General features: G+C 37.6%; 1 protein-coding gene across 1 annotated transcript in view; it reads right to left on the minus strand.

Annotated features, from left to right (window-relative positions):
• Nucleotides 1-25,271, minus strand: part of LOC150078935 (ankyrin repeat domain-containing protein 54-like) — a 103,052-nt gene extending 77,781 nt beyond the window's left edge. The window contains exons 1-2 of the mRNA XM_090383049.1: nt 25,091-25,271; nt 7,475-7,700 (exon numbers count right to left, since the gene is read on the minus strand). Of these exons, the coding sequence (XP_090239175.1) occupies nt 7,475-7,700; nt 25,091-25,183 (319 nt within the window). The 5' untranslated portion in view covers nt 25,184-25,271. The remainder of the gene's footprint in view (nt 1-7,474; nt 7,701-25,090) is intronic.
• Nucleotides 25,272-25,880: the final 609 nt, after the last annotated feature.

Below are 25,880 nucleotides of genomic sequence, written 5' to 3' on the forward strand. Positions count from 1 at the left end.
GCTTGTAGAGCAGGACATCAGTATTCCTCTATACAAGATGACTGCATTTACATTTGGAGTATTGCCACATTATAGCCCTAGTTGCTGATGCACCATTAAAACCCAAATAACCAAACAACATTTGGAGTATTACATTCATGTCTAGAGGTTGCACATAAAAAAAGAACATGGAAGGTTTGGAGAGGGGCTCAAAGGATGACCAGATTAGTGACAAGTGCAAATTGATGTACATACGATGAATGGCTTAGGTGTGGATTGCAAATTTTGACAACCAGACATCTAAAGGGAGATCTGACTGAGGTGTATAAAGTGCTGAAGGGGTTGAGAAAATAAATGAGGAAGATCTGACCTCCCTTATATTAAAGAACTAGGGAACACAAATATAAAACTTCAGGAAATAACAGAAGACTGGATCTCGTTAAATTCATCTAAGGCAGTGGGTCGTTGAATACTAGAATAACTACTTCCCAACATGGTAGAGCAGTGAGTTTGACTAAATTCAAAGCGGAACTGGATGGTTACCTTGTGAGATTAGTATGAATATTCTGTTTTGTTTTATCATTTTATTTAATTTTTTCAGCTAATATAGGAAAGTCTGCTTCCTTCCATCATTTGGTCTCATTAAAACTAAAAAGATCATATTAACAAAACATTACTTTGGTACAATAGCAAGATAATAGCAAACGTACAAAATATTTGACACAGATTCTAAAATTTACACATATGAAGTTTCTTTTTTCTTATTTGAAGCATTTGGCTCAAAGATAAACTGTGTAACATGCTGGTCAAAAATTATAATGTCATTCATACAGTCAGTACAATATCAGAAATAAGCTTTGTTAGCAGTAAAGCATATATACATTTTGTAACAACAATGTGAATATGATGTATATGAAGAAGAAAGGAAATCCTTAGCAATAGCTAATAATTACATTTATAGAACAAAGGAAAGTATATAATTCTATATTTACTTTAGACATATCATTTGAATTACATTCATAAATACATAGCAGCAATAGATAATGCACTAATGGCAGCTATCAAAGACAATATAAATATCATATAATGTACTTTATACAAGTTTCCTCAATAAGATTGATTACATTTTTCAGTTACATTTTGGCTATATGCCAAAAAAGCAAAAAAACTGATGAATTAACACCTACAGTAAAAGCATCTTATGAAATTTCATTTCATCTTGCTTGTAAGAAAAAAAAAATATATTCTGACGGAGAAAGGAATTATTAAACATAGCCAGAAAACATAGTAGTGACTTGAAATAAAAAGAATGGTTGGCATCACACTTGAGCAAAAGTGTAATGAGAAAAATTAATGACACATCGTACAATGTTGAGAAACAAAACAGTTCTTCTCCAGACTCATGTAAATATTTTTCATTTGCCACTGACAAAAGTTGTGACAATATTGATAATGCTCAGCTTATCGTATTTGTCTGCAGCATTAATGACAATTTTGATATCACTGAAGAACTTTTATATCTATATCAATCAATTTCATGCAATGAGAGGAAGGAAAAACAGCTGTGTAACTTTAATAGAAAAATACTTGAATTGTAAGGTATAAATATCACTGTATCATTCACCAGGAGGCTCTGTGTGCCAAAGATTTAGATTTATCTCATGTATTTGATCCAGTAGTACACTGTATAAATAGAATTTGATCTCAGGCACTAAACCAATGTGAATTTCATAACTCAATTGTTAAAAACATAGATTTAGGCAATAATAATGAGTTATTTATGCATTGTAGGTTATCAACGGGAAAAGGAACTACCAGATGACTGCAGATTTCTGAAGAATGAAAAATGATCATCTCATCTTGCTTTCCTTATGGATATCAAGGCACATTTAAACAACTTTAATTTGTGCTTACAAGGTAAAAATAATTTATTTCCTACTATATGCAAAATAATGTCATTCAAACCAAAACTTCAGCTTTTTTTAAAAACATTCTGCCCAAAATCAGGTGACTCATTTCAAATCACATGCAACAAACTGAAAATGAAAGTAGTAACCAAGCAAATTTTGAAAAGTATAAAATTTTAGTGAATATTTTCTCTGAAGTAAGATTTGAAGACATCCAAGAAGACAAATACAATTTTGAACTATATGTAAACCCTTCTGCAACAGAAATTGCCAATCTCAACAGGTTACCAGCAGAAATTCAAACTGAAATTCTTGGTCACCGAACCACACTACTGCATAGTAAATATATAAAATAATTTCCACTCCTGCAAGTCAAGATTATATAATTTTTGGAAATTTCTTCCTATGAATGAATATCCAAATTTACAAAAACTAGTTCTCCGATATTCATAAAAATTTGGCTCCATATATTTGCGAAAAATTGTTTTCGAGAACGAACTGACTGATGATCAGTTAAAAAATTTAATACTACCAGTGCTCAAATACAAATCCAAACATTGATGATATAATAATAAGTAATATACAGTTGCAAGTGCTTCATTTAGAAATATTTGTTTGTTTTTTCATTTGAAAATATATACTAATAAATAAATGATATGAAATAAAATTGCTATACAGAATTTTATTTTACCTTTTTATCAATTTATTTGCATAACGATAAAAATTTTTAATTGGCACATGATAAATTTTTGAGCTGCTTTTGGAACATGTCAGAAAATGGTTGGCCACTACTGGTTTATATTATATTGAATATCGTGGTAGCTTAGTATTCAGGTAGTAGCAGAATCACACCTTGTTGAGCATAATCCTAATTGTATTAAATCATAATAATTAATAATTATAATTATTAATATCATAACCCTAATTGTATTAATAGAGCATGCGATGCAAGAAAGCAAGCTTATGTAGCATCAACAAAAAAAAAAAAAAAACCCATTCCCTCTAAAAGTTTGTTTAGTTCCTCTCTGAACTTCAACAACAACAAATTGGAAGTTTGTTCCAGCAATCAACTACCCACTGGCTAAAGGAAATTTTCCAGACATCTATTCTACAATTGCCTTTCATCAATTTGAATTTATACCCACTCAGGTTCGTAATCCAAGCAATTCAGCGCCTTATACATCTTAATCAATTCACCTCGCAAGTGACTAGTCTCCAGATGCTGCAATTGGCAGTACTTAAGCCTTTCTTGGTAAGAGGACCCCTTCGTTCCCCTCACTAATCTTGTTGCCCTTCTCTGTACTCACTCAAGCAACTCTACATCCTTCCTAAAATGAAGCCTCCAGACCTGTATGAAGCACTCAAGGCGTGGCCTGACCATTGCCTTATAAAAATGGATAATCACCTCCTTTTTCTTACTAGAAAAATTCCTGTAGATCATTGACAACACCCCATGACTTGCTGGTGCACCCTGTCTGCACTACTCAGAAAACTTAATATCTGACTGCAGAATTACTCCCAGGTCCTTTTCATTTTCTACCACCTTAAGGGTAGTACCACACAGTTGGTATGTTACTCTGGGGTTACTTCTACCCACCCATAAACAGTACTTTGCATTTGTCAATGTTAAACTACAGTTGCCACTTCTTAGCCCACCTGCCCAACTTTTCTAGATCCTGTTGCAGTAGCATACTGCCAATACTGTCATTAAAAACCCTGCCAACCTTTGTATCATCTGCAAACTTCAACATTAAGCCTGATATACCTTCATTAATATCATTAAAAAATATACAAAACAACGGTGGCCCAACACCGAACCCAGGGCGACTCCACTAATAACATTAGTCCAAGAAGAGCATCATCCATTGATTACCACTCAACCACAATTTTATCCATTGTAACAGCTTGCCCTTAATACCATACTGCTCCAATCTGTACAGTAGTCTTCCATGTGCAACAGTACCAAAATCTTTCCTGAAATCCAAGTATATGAATCATATCAAAATTATCTTTTGCATCCAGTTCCTTTGTAACCATATCATAGTATTCAATCAAATTTGTTAGACAAGACTTTCCCTTAACAAACTCATGCTGTGTCTGAATTATTACTGCAGTCTTGTCTAGATGATCCTGCAATGCTTCTTTAACAGTGACTCCATTATTTTTCCTGGAACAGATGTTAAACTAACAGGTCTGTAATTACTCATGTCACCCTTTGACCCACCTTTCTGAATTAGGGATACATTTGCACATCTCCAGGCTGCAGGAACTTCCCCTGAATCCAAGGATGCTCTCATAATTATGGCTAAAGGTTTGCTTACTTCCTTTGCCACCTCCTTTAATATAACTGGATAGATCCCATCCACCCTAGGTGCCTTTCTTATGTTTAATTTCAGCAATTTGTTCTCCACTTTGCTGTCAGTTATTACAAAATCATTAAGCTAGAATTTAATAATTAAGTTAGAGTTTAATAAGCTTCTGTCCTCCACTTCCCCACAGAATTCCTCATATGTGACTGTAGATGTAATATACTCATTCAGTTTGTCAGCTATCTGAGCAACAGTTGAACTATCAATATCAAGTGGGCCAATCTGATTCATTCCCGTCCTTCTAGAGTTCATATAAGTAAAGAAGTCCTTGCTGTTTTTCTTAGCATTCTTTGCCAAAGATTTCTCATAATCTGCCTTTGCTTGCCTAACCTCCTTTGCACTTGATTACAGACCAGCTTATATCTACCATAGGCTACTGTGTCGCCTGATAATTTATATGCATCCCATGCAGTTTTCTTCTCTGACACAAGTCCCATTAGTTCATCTGACATATATTTAGGCCTAAACCTTGAACAGCATTTCTTAATTGCTACGAAAAGCCTAGTAGCTTCTACAATTAATTCCTTGAATGCTTCCCATTTAGAATTTGCTGTTGGTAACATAATCAGTTTGTCCCGCTGTATAGAATTTAAAACTATCTGAGACCAATGTAGTCACCTTTACGAAAGCAAAAACCCTTCCCTTTACCCCTGATGGTAGTAATATCTTTAAGTAAATCCCACATCTGTATACTGTGATCACTGCCATCCAGTGGTTCCTTTATCTGTAAATTCTTAATGCATGAATATTCACTGCTGATAGCCAGATCAAGAGTATTAGTCTTGCTAGTGTGAGATTGACCAACCTACAAGTTCCAGTCAATATCTGGGAAGTTAAAATCCCCCATTATTAGACATTCTGATTTACTGGACCACTCTATTTCTCTGTACATTTGTTTTTCTGTATCAGTTTTGTGTTTCTTTTCCATAATAGTCCTGGAAATAGCGTATTTCTTTGATTCTAAGACACGCCTTAATTTCAGAAAATGATTCTAAAAAAAAAATAAATAAAACAAAACACTAAAATAAATCTAACAAATATTTTTATTATAATAGAATTCAATTTATTAACAACAATAATACCGGTATTTATGAGTAGTTATGTTATTCATCACTTTCTTCTGAATCTTCTGAGCTGTCTGCATCTGAATCAATATCAGAGTCTACTTCACATTCAGGGTCAAATTCTTCTGAGCCGTCGTTATCTTCATCATTCCATAATATATCATCTTCCGAGCCATTGAGAGCATTGGTGATGCAATGCTCTCGATGAATGCTTTAAATTTTAAATTAATGCCTTACTATTGTTTCTGGGATCAGTTTCCAAGCTGTTGATACCCATTCTGCAAATTTTGATGCCAGCACTTTAATTTTTCCCGAAGGTTGTCAGTCAACAGCCAGGATTCATATTTCTTTCTCAAGTAATCCCTAAGTGGTTTGTTGACTGAAACGTTGAGTGGCTGCAGTTGACTAGTCATGCCACCAGAATCACAACCAATCACCACGTTTTTGCACGATTTTATTTTTAACACATTCGGACGAATGTCCACGAAATGCATCAAGTACTAACATGCTAGTTGGGTTATGAAGACTTCCAGGATGTATATTCCACACAACATTTAGCCAGTATTCCATAAGCTCTGACGACATCCATCCATTTTTTCTGCACGCACAATAACATCTTTGGGGAAAATTTCATCCTTCGGTATGGTTTTTCTATTTAAAATTAAATACGGTGGCAGCTTTCGACCATCAGCGGTGATATGCTGCTTTTCGTAGCCCGTGCTTATAATCTTGATTTCTTTATCACCTTTAGCGTTGACTGTGTAATTTCGAGGCCTAATGAAGACTGGGTTTTCATCAGCATTTCCAATTTGACTAAACTCAGTTTCTTTTTTTCCTTAATTTCATCACTTGTCGCTGAAAGTTAATCAGCTTCCTTCTGTTGAAAGTCTGCAGGAATTTTTTGACAGATACATGTTCGGTGCCTTAACGATAATCCTCTACGATGCACGGTCTGTCGCACCAGCCGCGACTGCCTTTAAAAATTATTTTCTCTATTCTGAGTGACTTGGCAATTTCTCCGGCTTTCAATTGCATGGCTTGTCGAGTGATGGGTAATCCTTTTGCACATGTCTCCGTTACAAAACATATCACAGCTTCATCGACTTGTGGAAATGTTCCTTTCTTATGCCCTGTAAAGTTCTTGGTTGTTGCTTTGCACGAAAATATGGAATTGCGATCATTTCTCCAACGACGAACATTTACTTCACTAATGTCAAAATGTCGACCCGCAGCTCTATTTCCATGTTCTTTTGCATACACAAAAACTTTTCGTTTCAATGCGGCTTCGTAGTGCAATCTTTTTGACATTTTAATAAGCAATAAGGGATCAAAATTAACGAGATACAGTAACTCCACTTCTTACGTACTTTCGAAGATACAAACAAAACTTCCTAGTTTTCGCTGAGTGAGTTCCACTATAATGAAATAACGGTGGCTTCACATTTCGAAAGCGCGTGAAATCACCGACGCCACTTTATTCTCCAATGGAATTGGAGAATGCGATAATGGTCAAACTTGGAGATGAGGTTTCCACCTAAAACAAAACGTATGGTGCCATGCAAAGTGTGGGAAAATTCGAAAAAAAAAAAAAAAAAAACTGCGATTCTAAGACGCACCCCATTTTTAGAGACGTTTATAGTCGAAAAAAAGTGAGTCTTAGAATCGAAGAAATACAGTATAACCACATTTGTTTTAAAATAAAGTTATGAATTTCTAAAATAAAAACTGACAACTGGAAAGGGCTTACTATATTATAGAACTTTTTTTAACCATAATACAGACTAAACCTGCAATTTAATAAAACCTGTAATCTGAACCTGTTTTAAAACACAAAAATCAGTGTGTGTTTTAAACTGAAAATTTAAAATGTGCTAGTACTCACTGAAAATGGATAAGAAAGGAAAAAGGAGTTCACCACATCAGTAAAGGCTATAATCACAGAAATGGGAGTGGTTACATACATGGACATTGGTATGCATGATGTAAGATTCAAGCCATATGCTGTTACAAAACTACACTGCTCACTGTTAATTGTTCTGTTATGTATCAGCTGCAAGAAAACAATTTCAATGAAGTTTTAAACTTCTCTGGTTCTTGACACACAGAGTAAAAACATACATTTATTTTATTTTTTTCTAATTCAACTAAAACATACCTATAACATCCCTCACTCTGGGATAAATTCCATCTATATGTTTCCACCTTGCTGCATGTTCTCTGAGTGTGATTCGAGGTCTCATCTTTCCAAGATGATCACTTTGCTGATAGTCACTATATACAAAATGACTGGATACGGACTGAAAATCCAAAAATGATTCTTCCGAACACAGATTTGGTACAGGTAACTGAAATGATTCTGCTTTTCCACTGTCCTCTTGTTCCTTTGAAAGGAAAAAACATGTATAATTGATTAGATTGATTATGGTAGTGAGTAAATTTTTCTTCTATGTGTTTTCAGTCTTTTATTAAAAGTTAGTTGCACTCAGCAAGATAACAGCAAAAAAAAAAATAATAATAATAAAGCTAAATGATTTGTTTAGTAATTATGGCATTAAGAATTGAAATTTATAAACAACCTGGGCATGATTTATAAATGTACACAGATGGCAGCAAATTGAAGGATGCCTCTGCAGAGCACACTCAAATAAGAAACAGATCTTATTTAAATTACAATCTTCAACAATTCTAATTTTAATATCATAAATTATTGTAATGTAAAAAGCTTCTCTATCATAAATAAAACCTAGGTGATAACTCATTTGTGTGTAGTAGTAGTAATAACAAACGATGCAAGAAAGCAAGCTTATATAGCATCAACAAAAAAAAAAAAAAAAAACACAGTTCACCCATCCATACCCTCCTAGAATTTGTCTAGTTCTCCCTTGAATTTATTCAACCCATCCACTTCCACGACAACAGATGAAAGCCCTGTTCCAATAATCAACCACCCGCTGGCTGAAGACAAACTTCTGCACATCTGTCGTGCAACCACTCTTCCTCAACTTGAATTTACGCCCCTCTTGTGTAGTCTCAGCAAGTGGAAGAATACCATTAACATTCAGCTTATCAATCCATTCAAGGCTTTAAACACCTCAGTCATATCTCGCTGCAGGTGCCTACTTTTGAGATGTTGCAATTTGTAGAACTGAAGCCTTTCTAGGTAAGAGCACCCTTTTGTTCTCTTCACCAATCTGGTTGCCATTCTGTGTGTGATTGTGCGCATGCATGTGTGAGAGAGAGAGAGAGAGAGAGAGAGAAATAAATATAAAATACAATTATGTTTTGAAAAAATTACCTCCTGGTGTAGTTTACAAAAGAAGTTTATTAGAGTGATTAAAAAAAAAAAACTTTGCTATAATCTAGCTCAGATTATGGGTCTCAAGACAAATGCTCAATGAATTTGAAGTAAAGTACAATCTGCTTCCCCCAATGCTAGATAAGATGCCATTAGGAGGTGTTTAGGCCCCTCATGCACTCTGTCTAGAGTTGATGGATGTGTTGTGTGATGGAGGAATGTCAACTTCTTATCAAATATGATTCCCAAGAATCTCATCAAAGGGACTACTAGGATAGCTTTTTTCCAACTTTAGTTCTGGTTTAAAATGTAGGTTTCATTTGTGACAGAAATGTATGCGGCCTTCAGAGGCGAGAAGCTGACGCTATTAGTAACTGCCCAGGGTTGCTGCAGTTGTCTTTCGATAACTCTCACGTTGCATGACCTACAGCACAAAAACTGGCACTTGAGACTGATCCTTGGGGAAATCCATTCTGCTTGCAAAATGGCTGAGACAGAGCAAACCCCACACAAACTGGGAATGACTGATTAGATATGAAGTTTTATATTAAAAATGAAGTGCAACCCCTAAAGACAAAGGTCAAAAATTCCTTTCAAAATTTAAATTTTTATGTGGAAACCCCAAACATGACTTGAATTTCTGTAGATTGCAGTTTTCAAGAAATACATGTGAAGGATGCCCCAGAAAACAGAAGCTGAAGGGATAAATGAGGACGAAAATAAGGAGGTTCAGTGAGTTTGATGTTGGATAGTAAATGGCTGTGGACTGGTTGCAGCAAATGTTTGAACTTGTTTGGAAGACAGAGGGAATTGTACACAGTGTGGCAATTAGAAAATGAGACTAATGTTATGAGATGAGTACCAGTACTGCCATCTACTAGAAGTAGACATGAAATTAGAATGATTGTTCCTCAGGCACTGCAGTCAAGGTCAGTAGAAACTACTGCCATTTCAGAACATAGTGTGAGCTGAACTGCATGTCTCTCCTGTGTATGGGTTGTGGAAAAACAATGTAACAAAGAGCAAACATCAAGTTTCATGTTTGAAAGGGCAAAAGGGCCACAAACGTTTCAAATGATGAAGCAAGTGCATGGAGAGTATTGCCTATCTCAGCATTTCTCTTCTCAAACTGTGTTCTGCAAAAAATCATAATTAATAATAATAATAATGATAAAATAAATAAATTTTGCATATTTGAAGCTTGCACCACTTTTGTATCATTATAATATTTAACATAATTTTTTTCAGTTTTAATATACTGGCATAGACTAATAATCAAATAGACCATGGACCACTTAATTTTGGCAAGCTTTGCATAGAGAAGTATGTGTAGAGGTAATGACACCTACGAAAAAGTAGCAATGTGGTGATCTAGTACGCCATTCGTATGCGATTTAGCCTGGAGTACACGGGTTGAAGGAAGCGAACCAATATCATAACTAAACTCACTTCCTTGTATAAATTTTTTTCTGATAACTATTAGTATTTCAAAATATTATTATTAAAATATGTGACCATGGACTGGTGGTTGAAAAAAGAAACTTTAAAACGAGAAACAGAGTACTTCTAGTAGTGCAACTGTGGCCAATGAAAATGAACACAATATTATCACACTTCAAAGAGAGAATGAACAATTGCAGCCTTTTGTTCAGGAACCAACTAATAAAAGACCAAAACGAAAGTATAATGACAGTTATTTGAATTTCTGCTTTACATGTATTGGAAATAAAAATGCTCCTGATACATAGTGCGTTGTATGTAATAAAATATTAGCAAACAGTTCTTTGGCTCCCGCTAAACTTGTGTTTCGTAACTGTTCCGTGAACATGTTATGAGAAGAAAAGCGTTCCGTGAGTAAAAAAGTTTGGGAAATACTGGTCTATCTCATGTACATGTGTTTGAGTAGCATAAACATTTTGCCCATGGAAGAGAATCACTGGAAGACTATGAACATCTGGGCCCAGCAAAAAACAGTGAGAACACCAGAGTTGATTGAAAAGTATGGGAAATCATTACCAATGACCGACGTGCAATGCTCTGAATGATTTCAGAATGATTGTGCATTAATAAGGAAACCATTCAACAAATAACCCAATATTTAAAGAAAACAAGGCATGCGCACGATTTGTGACACATTCGTTAACAGTCAGTCAATGATGGTTGTGAGTTGAACACTGCAGAGAAATCACCGAAGCCAATGAAAGTAAATCCAACTTCCTGAGTTCGATCATTACACATGGTGAGACATGGTGTTTTCAGTATGATCCTACAATCAAGCGATAACGTGCAGAGTGGAAGTCAGTAAACTCTCCCAAAAGCCAAAAAAGTTCAAAAAAGATGGTCATCAAGAAATGTCAAAAATGAAAACCACACTCACCACTTTCTATGATAGCAAAGGAATTGTGCACAAAGAGTTTGTGTCCAATGGCCAAAGTGTTACTGCTGCTTACTATCTGGACATTTTGAATGTCTGTTGCAGAGAATCCATCATGTGCGGCCTCAGTATGGAGAAGATAATAGTTGGTTCCTCTTGCATGACAATGCACCAAGCCTGAAGGTTATCATTGTTCAAAATTTCTTTAGCTAGTAAAAAAGTCTGAATACTGTCACACCCAGCGTATTCATCAAACTTAGCCCTGTGTGACTTCTTGTTCCCGAAGCTCACAGAACTACTGAAAGACTTATTTTCATGACATTGACATCATTCAAAGAGCTGTGATCTGAACAGCATAACAGTTGCAGCCTTTCACCAGTCTTTCCAGTCATTTTTGCACATAGCGTGAGGAAGTTATTATGAATAAACCAATGTTAGTTTACTCATAAGTGAATCATTATTTTTTTAGCATCAGTCTCATTTTCCAATTGTTGCATTGTGTAGATAACAATTCAGAAGAAAAGTGTCCAACTAGAGAAAATGCATGCAGCAGAAACAGAACATCCGTGAGACAGAAAGTGGAGACTCTTTGCAAGTGTTGGGTCAATTACCTTGAGTGACTTCTTTTGTTGTTTGTTGTTTTTAGGAGCATTAGCAACTAAGGCCATATTGCTCCGGGATATACGGTGGTCATTCCCTGACCTTTCCGCATCCTCCGTATTTGGTGGTGACGGGCTCGAACCCCGGTCTAATCAAGAAGCGTGTGCTACGCACTGCTGCTCCTTCCCACCCGGCTATGGAGGTGCCTACTTCTTTTGAATGGAGACTAGATGACTGAGAGAGGTTACGGATACATCATCCCAGGTGAGGAACAACATTCCATGGTAGGGGATGTGAGATTTGTACAGAGTGAGAAGCTGTTTAAAAGAAAAGTAATGCCAAGGGCAAAAGAGAAAACACAGTTTGTAGAAGCAAAGGAAGCAATATTTGTAATGTGCTTATGCCAAGTGAGATTAGTAGTCAGGGATATTTCTAATAGAGATATGTAATCTGGTCTAGAGATCTGACAGTCGATGAAAAAAATATAGAAACAGACTCCTTTTTGTAAGATATAATACAAGTGAGCTTTAGAATGTAAAAAAAGTAAAGCACAGCCATTATCAACCCACTGCAGGATGGAAGCCTACTCAACAACTCATGCTAAGGGAAATGGACCATAATCTGCCATGCTGGTTCAGTGCAGGTTGGCAGATCGACAGTATTCAGCAATCAGGGGCTTGAACCCCGGTCTACTCAAAGAGCGTGTGCTACTGTACTCTGGCTCCTGACCACTCTGCTACGGAGGCCGTTTTGAAATTTAACTAAGTTATCTTTGCCTCACTGGAGAATCAAATTTAAGAAACTGGTGATAGATATTCAAGAAGAGACAGATGTTTGCATAGAGCAAAGTTTCTCAAACTTAAAGGTGGAACTAGGAACAGGATTTCCAGTCAGTGGAAGATGGTCCTTAACATACAAGAGAAAAATAGAGGAAGAAATTATTATATCCTCTTTCTTCTCCCAATGGGTTTTTCCCCTCACTCCATGACGAGTACTGGTACCAGGTATGTGGGTTGGTTGTAATGTTTGGTACTACTATTGGGCAAGGAACACTGACAATCCTATAGGTGTTTAGGATCGCGGCTTTTTGGAGTTCTATGTAAACGTTCTCTGCATAGGTCTTACCTCTAATGTATATAATATAATTTAAATATTTTGTTGTTCTTATGAAAGCTGCCTTGGCAGTGGCAGTTGATACAGTGATTGGGATGGTCATTACTTGTTCCATATGCCCCATTTCTTTGATTTCCTGTCTTAGGTCTGTGTGCTTCCTGATCTTTTCCTCTTAGGTGTTCTGGAGGTTGCTGGTGTTGGTCACCATTACATCAATTGGATAGGTAGCCATTTCCTTCTTGCCAATGAGGGTTATGTTTGATTTGTTGTGCGGGATCATCTTGTCTGTTATTATGGTGCAGTCCCGTATAGTTTGTGAGTGGAGGTCTCTAATACTGCCTGAGATTAATGCTTGTAATACAGTACTTTCTTTGATCAGCTGATATTTTTGCGCTAGCTTCGAGATGTATTAACCTGGCAACCTGGTCATGTCTATGAGTATAATCAGTCTAGTGATAACCCTGCAGTGATGTTGGATTGTTTCCGGGGCCAGATGGCATCATCAACATGCCACTGATACTGTCTCTTCACCAGTCTGTCATCTTTACTCTGGGGTCCTTGGTGTATGTATTTCCTGTAGTTCCTGGTGCTGATTACCTGATCTTGAGTGGTGAGCAAGAACACTTCGGGGGAAGAGCCTCCCACCTGTGAGCCATACATTTGAAGCCATCTTATTTATATGGTCTTGATAGTGTCTTCACCCATCTGTCTGAGTATGGTCTCCTTGTTCTTGAGGTTGAGTGGTGTATGCCATCTGTCTATCTTCCTAATAGTTTGGTAGACTAGCATTATGTTTTCCTGGAAGTAATTCCTCACATTCTTAATCACCTACTTCTGTTGTTCAATGAGGTATATCAAACCCCTCTCCTCTTCTTTTCAAGCTATGGTCAATCTCTCAAGGGCCGACTTCAGATGGTATTGGCTGCCCTTGGTTATCATTATCTTGATTGATCTCCAGTTCCGTGTTGGTCCAATCTATGATCCTGAAGGAGTATGTTAGTACTGGAACTGTGCAGGTGTTATGGCTCTGACCATGTTCCCACCATTCCGCTTTAATTTCAGCAGGCTTCACTGATATAATCCACGAGACTTGCATTTGTCTAGGCCAAATTCCAACCACAATGCCAGCACTGAACGTTCGGTGATCCAGAGTAGCTGCTGGAGTTGATTCTCGGTTGCCACATAGTCTGATCTCATCCATGTACGTCAGGTGAGAGAGAGTGTACAGGTTGTTCCACTGTTCATTTAAGGTATATCCATACTCAGTGTTGTTAAGAAAGGTGGAGAAACGGGTGAGTGTATCCAGAACAACAGAGGTCTCAGGGCATCTTCCTGGAAGATTCCTCTTCTGATGGCAATCAGTCTGGTCATGATGTTCTTGACCTTGATGGTGGTCTTCCATTTTGCCATGGTTGCTTCTAGGAAGTGTGTCAAGGTTGAATTTGTAGACCTTCAGTGTCTCTAACAGCCAGCTACGGGTTTTGGAGTTGGCCTTGTAGTTGATGCAGGCCATGTACAGGTTCTGGTGCTTCTTATAGGATTGCTCCATAACTGTCGCGACAATGGTCAACTGCTCCTTGCATCCTTTGCTCATCTGTTTACATCCCTTCTGCTGCTTGGCCATGTTCTGGTTCTACAAGTGTTCTGATGTATTCTTGGCTATACAGCTAGTCAGTATACTTTATGTTGTTGAGAGACAGGTGATCAGTTTGTACTTCAAGGGTTTGTGGTGTCTTTGTCCTTAGCCTTTGGATAAATCATTCCTTGAGGCAGAGACTGGGATTGTGTCAGGGTGCCTTATCATCTGAGTGAACTGCTCCACTAATTAATATGATGTTTTTAGTTATTTAAAAGTGAAATTTTTGTAGCTGATTGGAAGTTTAATATAATATTATACAGATGTTTTATATAATATTTAATTCATGACTTCTGTGTTATAAATTTTTGTTATTACTTTTACATTGTGTGAGTTTTTCACCTTATACAGGCATTTACTTCATTTATCTACTGCATGGATGCATGACTCTGGGTGTCGGTATTGTTTTATTTGCTGTATATAATATAATTTAAATATTTTGTTGTTCTGCAAGTTTCTGTTAGTATTTTATTTTATTTGGTTAATTTGTTTGTTGCATGATGCATTCTGTTTACAACATTACAGTTATTGGATATCATACTTGTAATAAACCATGCTTCCAAGAGGTTACTTTCCTTGTACATAATTTTATTATAGTTGATCTTGATCTTATAAAGCGCTTATCAAATTCTGTTTAATCTTAGATGTCTATCGTATGAAGACATTTTTTGATCAATATGAAGGTCTCCTTCATCAATATGAAATCGTGAAGTTTACAGAAAGAAGTTCTTCCGTGGCAGAAGATTTAGTTTGAACAATCAATGAAATACTTTCTGGTAATGCAGAGAATATTTTAAATCTTCTGTTTCTCTCTTTTTCCCCTTTTTTTTTTTTTTTTTTTTTTAATATATAGGCAGTGTGTTGGATGTCTGAAGACCATTATTTGCTCCATTACAGGTTTTAGATAGTTATAAGTAGGTTTTGGTTGTCACATTCACTTTTTTTTGCCCCCCATCCATCAGGCTTGGGCCACTAGAGGTGGGGTTTGGGAGAGGGGAATCAGGTTTGGCGAGTTTCTCACGTGGCTTGTCAATATGATTCCCTATTACGGGATCTGGACCAAATTTCTGTGGTGGTGGTGGACAAGTACACCGAAGCAGTTGCGGGATGACTGATGCTCTGTGTAGCTAAGAGGCCAGCACAACGAAACAACATAACACTACTTACTACACAAACATGACAATGCACATATCTGGCCTTTTTTACATAGTTTATAGTATCACAATGACATGCAGTGGATTTGAACTAATGTTCTGGATGCCACCTTTACCTATATATATATATATATATATATATATATATATATATATATATATATAGGTAAATGCTCCACTATGTACATGTGTGTACAACTCAACTTTTTGTACCAACACTTGTCAATGTTATCTATCCCTGGGGTTCACCAGTTGTGACACTTCCTGAATCCACTGTTGTACTTCTTCCTCTGAAATCTTCCATTCTGTCACCTCCTGTAAGTCCTTGGTTTTCTTCCATTCTAGGTCTAGCCAGTGGGCACAGCCGTTATGGCTAACTCTGCTGCTCACGGGTTGCCCCAGATCTTCTCAAGTACCTTCTGGTAGGGGGCTTTGTTCCCTTCCTTCTCCTCTTATCCAGTTTTCTTGTAGAAGGCGCTCTGGTTTTTGTCAAAAATCCAGTTTTCTGTTTTGTTCTGCACACTCTTCCTGTATTGTAAAGTCTCTTGATAAGTGCCAGGAGGTTCTGCTTGAGGGTGTCAAGCTGTTCTTCAACCCTCTGATTATAGGTCCTGTGTTTGCTGTCCTTCTTGAGGATGGTTTTCATTTTTCTGCTCAGTTTCTTGCTTCTGTTACCCCATTGGTACTGGGTAAGTTGGTCTATCTTCCCTCTTAGATCTATCTTCTTTTGTAGCTTTCTTTTCCAGGCTGGTGGTTTTTGTCTTTGCATTTTGTGTTTCTGTTGCTCTCTGGTTTCTCTTGCATTCAATCTGGTGGCTGCTACAGCAACACAGTAAGCAGCAGTGTGGTGTTACTTCATTGTTGTTGACAATCCAGTATTATTCACCAACTGAGGTGGTCGGTGACTTGCATTGTATGGAATTAGTCTTTGTGGGGTACATTACCTCAAATTCTGCTAGGGCCTTCGTTCACTCTTCTTCTATTCTGAATAATGCAACCTCGTTTCTTTCCACTTTGGCTGCAGTGAGTTTACTTCTTGTATTTGCTGTTCCTCTTCTAATTCTGTTTCAGCTGTGTCCATATTCCTTGTCCTTTGTAGTTGATTGCTCACATCCCACTTGATTTTATCCAAGGCTGCAAGAGTTATCAGGTTCTTCATAATGAAGGTCCATCCATCTCTGGTCTGCTATTTACTGTTCAGTGACCTGAACAGTTCAAACCACTTGGTGTGTAGTTTCATCCTTTACACTGTCATATCCTTCTAGCTTGATTACTTCATAGTATGCTCGCATGATGAATGTATTCATTTCGATGCTCCACTTCGCAAATTGGTTTCTTCTTCCCTCTTGGATGATCACTAGTGTTGTGCAGGAAGCACTTCCAGTTGGTTGGGCTGGATGGTCTTGCCCTTTAGTTGTGGTAGCCATACGGGAAACAGCACCACTTGTTCCACTGTCATCTTCAGGAGACAGTCTCCAACCTTTCAAACCAACCCCTCTGCCTAAGGCCTGAATGCAAGTGACTTTATCCTGCACCATACTCAATGCAGTATGTTCAATGTTTCTACTTCTCATCTTCATCCAGCTATGGAAGTTGACCTGTTTAGCTTTGGCTTTTGCATCCAGTGGTGAGTGGAAGTTGTTGGAAGCAACAACAGATGCCACAAGTCCCTGCCTCAACCATCACTTCTACTTTGGGGAGGTAGGCCAATGAAGTGACTTCTGCATTGGTCCCCTTGTGGCGGAATTCAAACTCAGGTCTATTACATTGGTGGTCTGGCATTGTAACCACTGGGCTAATCATGCTCCTTTTAATTATTACTATTATTATTACTAGTAGTAGTGGTGGTAGTGGTGGAACATGATAGAGGAAAGCAAGCTTATAAAGCATTAACAAAAAAAAAAACCCTTCAAGTACCATTTCTCAGCCCGTCTGCCTAATTTTTTTGGATCTTGTTGCAGTAGCTTACCCTGATTATTGTCATTAACCATCCTGCCAAACTTTCTATCAGTTACTAACTTAGATATTAGGCCTCATATATCTTCACCAATATTCATTAATAAATATGTAATTTGAAAATGAAATGCACAAGGCATAATTCTTATGGGTTTTGGTAATTAACTATATAGTATCAGTGTAAATACACCATAGTTAACTAACCCATAAATTTGAACTGCGTAAGTAGTGTAGAAGGCATCATTTTAATTGTATCTCATATTGAGGTTGCCTTCACAACGAGATAGCGGTATTGCACTACTTCAAATAAATAACGCTTCTCTAGTAGAGAAGACTACTGTTATTTATTTTCAGAGGATACCACCACCAAGACGATCATTTGATGAGATTGCACACGTCTTCACAATGAGATAGCAATACCGCTATTGTGAAGGCAACCACAATATGAGATATAATTAAAACGATGGCTTTTACACTACTTACGTAGTTCAAATTTATGGGTTAACTATAGTGTATTTACACCGATACTATATAGTTAATTAATAAATATAGAAAATAACAATGATCCCAGCATAGAATCCCCTGAATAACTCTACTATTAACATTAAGTCCATGAAGAGCAGTGTCCATTAATAACCACACTCCGTCTTCTTCCACTCAACCATCCCTTTATCCAGAGCAGTAAAGTGCAGCCATTATCAACCCACTGCAGGATGGAAGCCTCCTCAACAATTCATGCTGAGGGAAATGGACCATAATCTGCCACGCTGGTCCAGTGCGGGTTGGCAGATCGACCGTATTCGGCAGTCAGGGGCTTGAACCCCGGTCTACTCAAAGAGCGTGTGCTACTGCACTCCCGCTCCTGCCCACTCGGCTACGGAGGACACTCCGTCTTCTTCCACTCAACCATCCCTTTATCCAGAGCAGTACTTGCCATTAAAGCTACACTGCTCTAATTTGTACGGCAGTCTTTCATGTGCAACAGTAACAAAAGCTTTCCTGAAATTCAAGTAAATGATATCAAAATTATTTTTTTTAAATCCGGTTCCTTTCTTACTACATCATAATATCCAATCAGATTTGTCACACAAGATGGCCCCCTTAGCAAATCTATGCTGTGAGTATAATTGAATTCCTTCCTGTTATGTCAGCATTTCAAATTCATTTGAAAAACCAGTATTTAAAATTCATTAACCATTGTCCTAGCATTACTATATTCTTTTTAACCCTCATATATATCCCATGCTTGCTTCGCGGTATTTAGTTGAGAAAGTTTTTAATTGGATATTTGATTACTTCTAGTACACTCCAAACTGTTCAGTAATTCCTCATTACTTTTAATACTCTTACAGCCAATTCTAACTTTAGGCAGATTAGTCATGGTTGCCAGAAAGGTTGAGTATTTTGCATCTACATTCACACGTGAGGAATTATTAAGGTTTGAAAATGGCAGAAGGTTATCAAATTGTAGCAGGGTGATTAATGATCTTGTAATAACTGAGAGCAAAGTGGAAGAGAAATTGTTGAAGTTAAACGTAAGAAAAGCACCTGGGGTGGATGGGATCTATCCAGTTATATTAAAGGAGGTGGCAAAGCAACTAAGCAAACCCTTAGCCATAATTATGAGAGCATCCTTGGACTCAGGGGAGGTTCCCATGGACTGGAGATGTGCAAATGTATCCCCAATTCACAAAGGGGGATCGAAGGGTGATAGGAGTAATTACAGACCAGTTAGTTTAACTTCTGTTCCGGGTAAAATAATGGAGTCGCTGGTTAAAGATGCATTGCAGGATCATCTAGACAAGACTGCAGCAATAATTCAGACACAGCATGGGTTTGTTAAGGGAAAGTCTTGTCTGACAAATTTGATAGGATATTATGATGTGGTTACAAAGGAACTGGATGCAAAAAATAATTTTGATATCATATATTTGGATTTCAGGAAAGCTTTTGACACTGTTGCGCATGGAAGACTATTGTACAAATTGGAGCAGAATGGTATTAAGGGTAAGTTGCTACAATGGATAAAAGGATGGTTAAGTGCGAGAAGACAGAGGGTGGTAATCAATGGGTGCTGCTCTTCTTGGACTAATGTTATTAGTGGAGTCCCACAGGGTTCGGTGTTAGGTCCGCTGTTGTTTTGTATATTTATCAATGATATTGATGAAGGTATATCAGGCTTAATGTCGAAGTTTGCAGATGATACAAAGGTTAGCAGGGTTGTTAATGACAGTAAAGGCAGTGTGCTACTGCAACAGGATCTAGATAATTTGGGCAGATGGGCTAAGAAGTGGCAACTGAAGTTTAACCTTGACAAATGCAAAGTACTGCATATGGATAGAAGTAACCCCAGAGAAACGTACCAACTGTGTGGTACTACACTTAAGGTGGTAGAAAATGAAAAAGACCTGGGAGTAATTGTGCAGTCAGATATGAAGTTCTCTGAGCAATGCAGACAGGCTGCCAGGGCAGGTCATGGGGTTTTGTCAATGATATATAGGAATTTTGCTAGCAGGGAAAAGGAGGTGATTATCCCTCTGTATAAGGCAATGGTCAGGCCACGCCTTGAGTACTGCGTACAGGTCTGGAGGCCTCATTTTAGGAAGGATGTAGATTTACTTGAGCGTGTACAGATTGTTGTTTGTTGTTTGGTTTTTAGGAGCATTAGCAACTAAGGCCATATTGCTCCGGGATATGCGGTGGTCATTCCCTGACCTTTCCGCATCCTCCATATTTGGTGGTGACGGGCTCGAACCCAGGTCTAATCAAGAAGCGTGTGCTATGCACTGCTGCTCCTTCCCACCTGGCTACGGAGGCGCCAGCGTGTACAGAGAAGGGCAACAAGATTGGTGAGGGGAATGAAGGGATCCTCTTACCAAGAGAGGCTTAAGTTCTGCAAATTGCAGTGGCTGGAGACTAGGCACCTGCGTGGTGATCTGATTGAGGTATATAAGGCCTTGAATGGGTTAAGCACGCTGAATTCTGATGGGATCCTTCCACTTGTTCAGATTACGAACCTAAGGGGGCATAAATTCAAATTAAGAAAAGACAGATGTAGAATAGATGTGCGGAAATTTGCCTTTAGCCAGCGGGTGGTTAATTGCTGGAACAAACTTCCATCTGTCGTTGTGGAAGTTGATAGGTTGAATAAATTTAAGGAGGAACTGGACAGGCATTTGGAGGGAATGGTGTGATTTTTTTTTTTTTTTTTGGCTGATGCTGCATAAGCTCATACATTTGCTTTCTTGCATCACATGCCACTACTACTACTACGAAAAGAAAAGATATGAACTTCAGTAGTCCAATTTTATGTATACACAATGTTATCAGAAGTACTGGGATTTTTATTATTATTAGCTGTATGGTGCAAGGAAGCCTAAGGCTTATGCTGCACCAGCCAAAAAAAAAAAAAAAAAAAAAAATTTCCCGAGTTACCCTGAGAGAGAGAGAGAGAAGTAGAAGGGAATCGCCAAGAACACATGATAATCACATGGTTTGAAGAGGTCAGGTCTGAGTTCAGTTTCTGTAAGAAACTGGTAGAACTCTTTAAAGGCCTATTCAATCATTTCTGTGGTTAGTAGCAGTAAAATTCAAGAAACCAGGATTATTAAGAATCAACCAAATAAAAAAAAAAAAGATCTCCCACATCACCTGTCCGATTCCAATAATTTGTCTAGTTCTTCCTTTATTTCATTCAAACTACTCAATTCCACAACAGATGGAAGTTTGTTTCAAAAATCAAGCACCCACTGGCTGAAAGTAAATTTCAATACATCTATTCTGCAACTGCCCTTCCTCAATTTGAATTTGTGCCCACTCATATGTGCATTCTGAGCGTGAGAAAGAATACCATCAGCACTGCACTTACTCAATCCATTCAAGCCTTAAACACCTCAATCAGATCTTGCAAGTGCCTAGTCTCCAGATGCTACAATTTCTAGAACTGAAGCCTTTCTTGGTAAGACCACTTTTTTGTTCCCTTCAATCCACAGTCCTCTGCATCCCCATTCCTGCAGATATACATAATTTCTAAAATGAGGCTTTGAGACCTGAATGGAGTACTCAAGATGAGGCCTAACCATTACCTTGTACAAGGGAATAATCACCTCCTTTTCCCTACTACAAAAGTTCTTGTATATAATTGATAAAACCCCATGAGTTGTCATGGCATCCTTTCTGCACTGCTCAAAAAAATTATATATGACTGCACATTTACCTCCAAGTCTCTTTTCATTTTCCACTAACCTGAGTGTAGTACCACACAGTTCGTATGTTAAAGTGGGATTACTGTTATCCATATGTAGTACCTTGTATTTGACAATGTTAACTTCAACTGCCATTTCTCAGCCCATCTGACTAATTTTTCTAGACCTTGTTGCTGTAACATACCTTGGTTAATGTCATTAACCACCCTGCCAAACTTTGTATCATTTGCAAACTTAGCCATAAACATGATATATCTTTATCAATATCATTAATAAATATAGAAAACAACAATGGGCCCGGCACAGAACCACCCTAGATGTGGAAACGATATTCCATGGTAAGGCAGATTTGAGATTTGTATTGAGTGAATAACTATTTGAAAGAAAAGTAACACTGAGAATGAAAGAGAAATTTTAGATGCAGAGAAAGAAATATTTGTGATGTGCTTATTCCAAGAGGGATCAGAAGTCAGGGTAATCCCCAGTAGGGCGCCTCCGTAGCCAGGTGGGCAGGAGCAGCAGTGCCATAGCACACGCTTCTTGATTAGACCGGGGTTCGAGCCCGTGACCACCAAATATGGAGAATGCAGAAAGGTCAGGGAATGACCACTGCATATCCCCGGAGCAATATGGCCTTAGTTGCTAATGCTCCTAAAAAAAAAACCAAAACAAAAAAAAACAAAAGCAACAACTGAGTATCATCGAAGATAAGCTAGGGGAAGAAGAATCCTTTTTGTGAGATGTAAGACAGGACTGTGTTTTAGAAGGATTGAAATCAATTAAGATATCCTTGCCCCACACAAGAATTGCCTGGAAATCGACATTTAAGGAACTGGTAGTGGATATTCGAGAAGTCTAAGCTGTCTGTGCAGGGCAAGGTTTCTCAAAATGGAAAGTGGAATGCAATGTGCTATCATCAGCAAAACTATGGATAAAATTTCCAGTCAATGGAAGAAAGTCATTAACAAACAAGACGAAAAGAGTAGGATAAAGAAATAAACCATGGTGGATGCCAGCATTAGTGGAAAAGTTAGAAGGCATCTACCATCACCTGCAGTGAGCGGTCAGAGAAAAAACTGGTTACCCAATTAAAAAAGTTAGCAAACCATAAGATGGAGGCTTGTTTAGAAGACCTTTATGCCAAACACAATCAAAAGCCCTTGAAATATCAACAGCAACTGCTTGAGTTTTACTAAAATTTTCTATTGAATTGGTTCATAGTTGGGTAATACAAGCCAGTATATCACCAGTTGATCGATAATGATGGAGTCCATACTGGCAATCATTGATCAGATGGAAGATTTCTACGCAGTTTAAGAGTTGGCTCAGTAAAACAAGCACTTGGCAGTTAATGGATTTCTCCATTACTTTAGAAAAATAGAAATAAATGTAATGTGATGATAATTAGAAGGACAAATTTATCATCCTTTCACTGAATGCAAACATTTTATGTTTAAATTTTATACATGAGAGGAACTGGTGGGATATGAGCAAATTTCTATGCAGAAAGGAAAACAGCAGTAAAATAAGAAAGTGTAAAAAGGTGACACAGAACAGGAGTACGATCAGGACCAAGGGTTTTGAGAACTAGTTGAGAAATACCATCACGACCTGGTGCTTTCTTGGCATCCTTTTGATGGAAGACCACAGGAGGCACTGGACAGAGTGTACTGGGAATGGTAGGATATTTACCAAGAACATCAATACATAAGTTAGAAGAAAAGTAGGATGCTAGTAGGTCAGCTTTATCTTTAGCTGAGGTACAAACAGAACCACATTCCTTAAATTTAATTGGGCTAACAAAAACTTGGTGTCACCTAGAAGGGTGACACCAAGTGCCATTTTAAATACATCATAATGTATTTAAAATGGTTAGACAAGACAGAAGGGATGGGGCTTTTTATATTCCAAATTAAAAGATTCAGTATACTGCTTTTGTTGTAAATTATTTAATTTTGCAACATTGCTAACAATGGGTTTAGTGATTGGCAATACAACGTAACATTTGACTAGGCAGGAGAATGACGCTCTTACTGTTAGCAATACACTTATTGCAATATTTATATGACATCCATTTTCAAGTAATTTAATAAATAATTTAAGTATATGCAATTGTGGTAAATATGTAATTTTCATTTTCTTCCTTGCACACAAACATTATTATTATTATTAGGCATATGGTGCAAGGAAGCCTGAGGCTTATGCTGCACCAGCAAAAAAAAAATTCCCGAGTTACCCTGAAAGAGAGAGAGAGAGAGAGAGAGAGAGAGAGAGAGAGAGAGAGAAAAAATCAGAAGTAGAAAGGAATCACCAAGAAAGAGAAGAATGATGATATCCAGCTCAGGACCCTGGGTGTGCCAAGCCCATACTCACCAGATGTGAGCCCCTGGGGTTGAAGTACGTATACAAAATTTTTGTTGGAGAATTGGGAGAAGGGTGCCAAATATCACAGATCGGTCCTGATCATAAAATTATCTTCCAGTTATAACTTAGTATACTTTTGGCATTCTTATCCATAAAAACTTCACTTATGGATGTAGATGTAAAATATTTGCCCAGTTTGTCAGCAACCTGAACAGAATCAATAATTACGCCATTCATACCAGTGGGCCAATGTGGTTCACCCTTTATAGTAATGTTACCATCAGCAAAGAATCCTTTGCTACTTTTCTTTGCATTCTTAGCCAAATATTTCTCATAATTTGTGTTAGCTTGCCTAACCCCCTTGACTTAATTGCAGAGGGGGTTTGCACTTACTGTCGGTTTTTGCATCTCTTGATAATTTACAACCATCCAATGCATTAATTCGCTATTTAATAACTGCACTATCAATTTGTGAAGTATGTGCTATCATCCTCCCCTTACTTACCATAGCAGAATTTATCATATCTGTCAAGCATACTCAATTAAAGGGTGTAATATGCGCAAGTAAAAATCCTATCTGGGCTGATCTTTAAAATAGGGTCCACCCTATTCTAAAGATCAGCCAAGATAGGATCTCCCCCTCCCCTCCAGACTGCCTCAGTCGTACGGTGTTTATCCCCCCCCTCCCCTGTTTTAAAAAAGGAAAACGAGTTCTCCTGATTTAAAAACAGTAGCAATGAAAGGCAGAGATAAACACCCTAACTAACACTTAACCATAGCGGGTTAGGTATGTCAATCGCTGCCTTCTTCCTCTCGCCACTATTTTGGAGGGGGAACCCTGTTCTAAAGTTTTAAATATCTGTGTCACACCATGACTCAGGTAAACAATAGCACAAAAAGCAAGATAAATGCAATATATTAACTGTGGAGCAAAATTATTATTTGAACTATAAGCGTCGTTCCTAACTTCAATCAAAAAAACTTGGTACGTAACAATAACCTTAATGAGCTAACCTATTACAAAACACACAAAAAAAGCGTTAATCTATAATGGCAATACGTTTTATAACTTACTTTATCTTCATGACGCGGAGGAGATTCCACTGACATACTGGTACTTTCGTTGCTGTCACTACCTGTATCTACGCCAGAATCACTATCAGACATCGCGCAAATAATAATATATCTGACGAACAAAAATTTATATAAAAATGATGACGTGAAACAAATTATATGATAACAAACCCACACCAACACTGCCACCAAAACGGATAAATAACGATTAAACTACAACACAGATTGTTTGCATACGAAACCAGTGTGCCCTCTAACGGGCAAAGTCTGAACTAAAATATAAAATTTTGAATATAAAAGTTTACTAATATAAAATGAAGTCTATCTAGAGGCTATAAGGTGGCAGCCCCACCACTAGACTTACCCCGCGAAAGGCTGGTAACCTATCCGTGGAACATTCTAAATACTCGAAATAAGCTCAAGGGAAAAAACTGGACGGATCTCAAGGGTAACAACCTAGGCAATGGATATAGGACTACGATTAAGGAACTTAAAGTAGCAACTTGGAATGTTAGGGGAACAAATCACAAATTAGATGAATTGACCATGGAACTAGAAAATAGAAACATTGACATAGAAGTCATTACCGAAACAAAAAAGAAGAACAAAGGATCCAAAGAAATAGGTAACTTCATAATGATATACTCCGGCGTATCAACTCCCGATGATGCCCACATCATCGGGAGTTGCTATTATAATAAAGAAAAAATGGGAAAGAATATCACCCAGAATATTGAAATTAAGACTAAAAATTCTATCTTATACAATAACAATCATTGGCATCTACGCA

The sequence above is a fragment of the Mastigoproctus giganteus genome, chromosome 10 (assembly GCF_048544385.1).
Source record: "Mastigoproctus giganteus isolate SK-2022 chromosome 10, ASM4854438v1, whole genome shotgun sequence".
NCBI lineage: Eukaryota > Metazoa > Arthropoda > Arachnida > Uropygi > Thelyphonidae > Mastigoproctus > Mastigoproctus giganteus.